Source organism: Austrofundulus limnaeus, unplaced genomic scaffold (genome assembly GCF_001266775.1).
Source record: "Austrofundulus limnaeus strain Quisiro unplaced genomic scaffold, Austrofundulus_limnaeus-1.0 Scaffold1381, whole genome shotgun sequence".
NCBI lineage: Eukaryota > Metazoa > Chordata > Actinopteri > Cyprinodontiformes > Rivulidae > Austrofundulus > Austrofundulus limnaeus.
This window is the reverse complement of record NW_013953783.1, coordinates 1-766: the sequence shown is the minus strand read 5'-3', so window position 1 is coordinate 766 and position 766 is coordinate 1. Positions and strand designations below refer to the sequence as shown.

Sequence of the window (766 nt, the reverse complement as noted above, 5' to 3'; positions counted from 1 at the left end):
AAAGAAAGAAAGAAAGAAAGAAAGAAAGAAAGAAAGAAAGAAAGAAAGAAAGAAAGAAAGAAAGAAAGAAAGATAAAGCTTGAAGGCTTGTACATTAGAAGGCCACAAAAAATGTTTTTTTCCCTATAAAACCAAAACAAAACTCTTGCCATTTTTTTTTTACTAATGCAACTGATTTATCGAGACTAAACTTGAATGAACCAATTTCCACAAAACAGCAGTGTGTGATGCTTACTTGTGCTGACCAGATCCATCCTGGAGCAGTCTGTAAGGTCTGTGGTGATGGGACAGGAGTAAACAGCACCTGTTTCATTGACATTTTGTAGTGAAATTGCTTTCTCTTTGGGTGCTCCTGCAAGAAGCCTGGACACACAGAGACAGACAGAGGATCAGCACTTGAGATAACAACAGAGATGTTGTTAGATGACACAAAGCAGAGACAGTTCAATCATTAAGATGACCTGACGGATGATCTTTGTTGTCTAAACACAATAAACCTAACCAGGGTCCTGCTCATTGCATTTTATAATGCACACACCCATTTTTGCACCCTAACAGCATTTAATATTAAACCTCATTTAGCTTATATAACAAACAAACAAAAAAAATCGAGTTTACGTGACCTTTAAAATGTTTTAAAAGAAGATTGAAGCAGTCAAAGCATGACCTATAACAAGTCTAGGCACTAAACACACACAAAGACACAAACAAGCTTGGCGATGATGGATCTGGTCTATTCACACACACACACACACACACACACACA

General features: G+C 37.1%; 1 protein-coding gene across 1 annotated transcript in view; it reads right to left on the bottom strand.

Moving 5' to 3' along the window:
- itga3b (integrin, alpha 3b) overlaps positions 1-363 on the bottom strand; it is a gene marked incomplete at its 5' end in the record, with an annotated part of 18972 nt that extends 18609 nt beyond the window's left edge. Inside the window, 1 exon segment of the mRNA XM_014032128.1 lies at positions 236-363. Within this exon segment, the coding sequence (XP_013887582.1) occupies positions 236-363 (128 nt within the window).
- Positions 364-766: the final 403 nt, after the last annotated feature.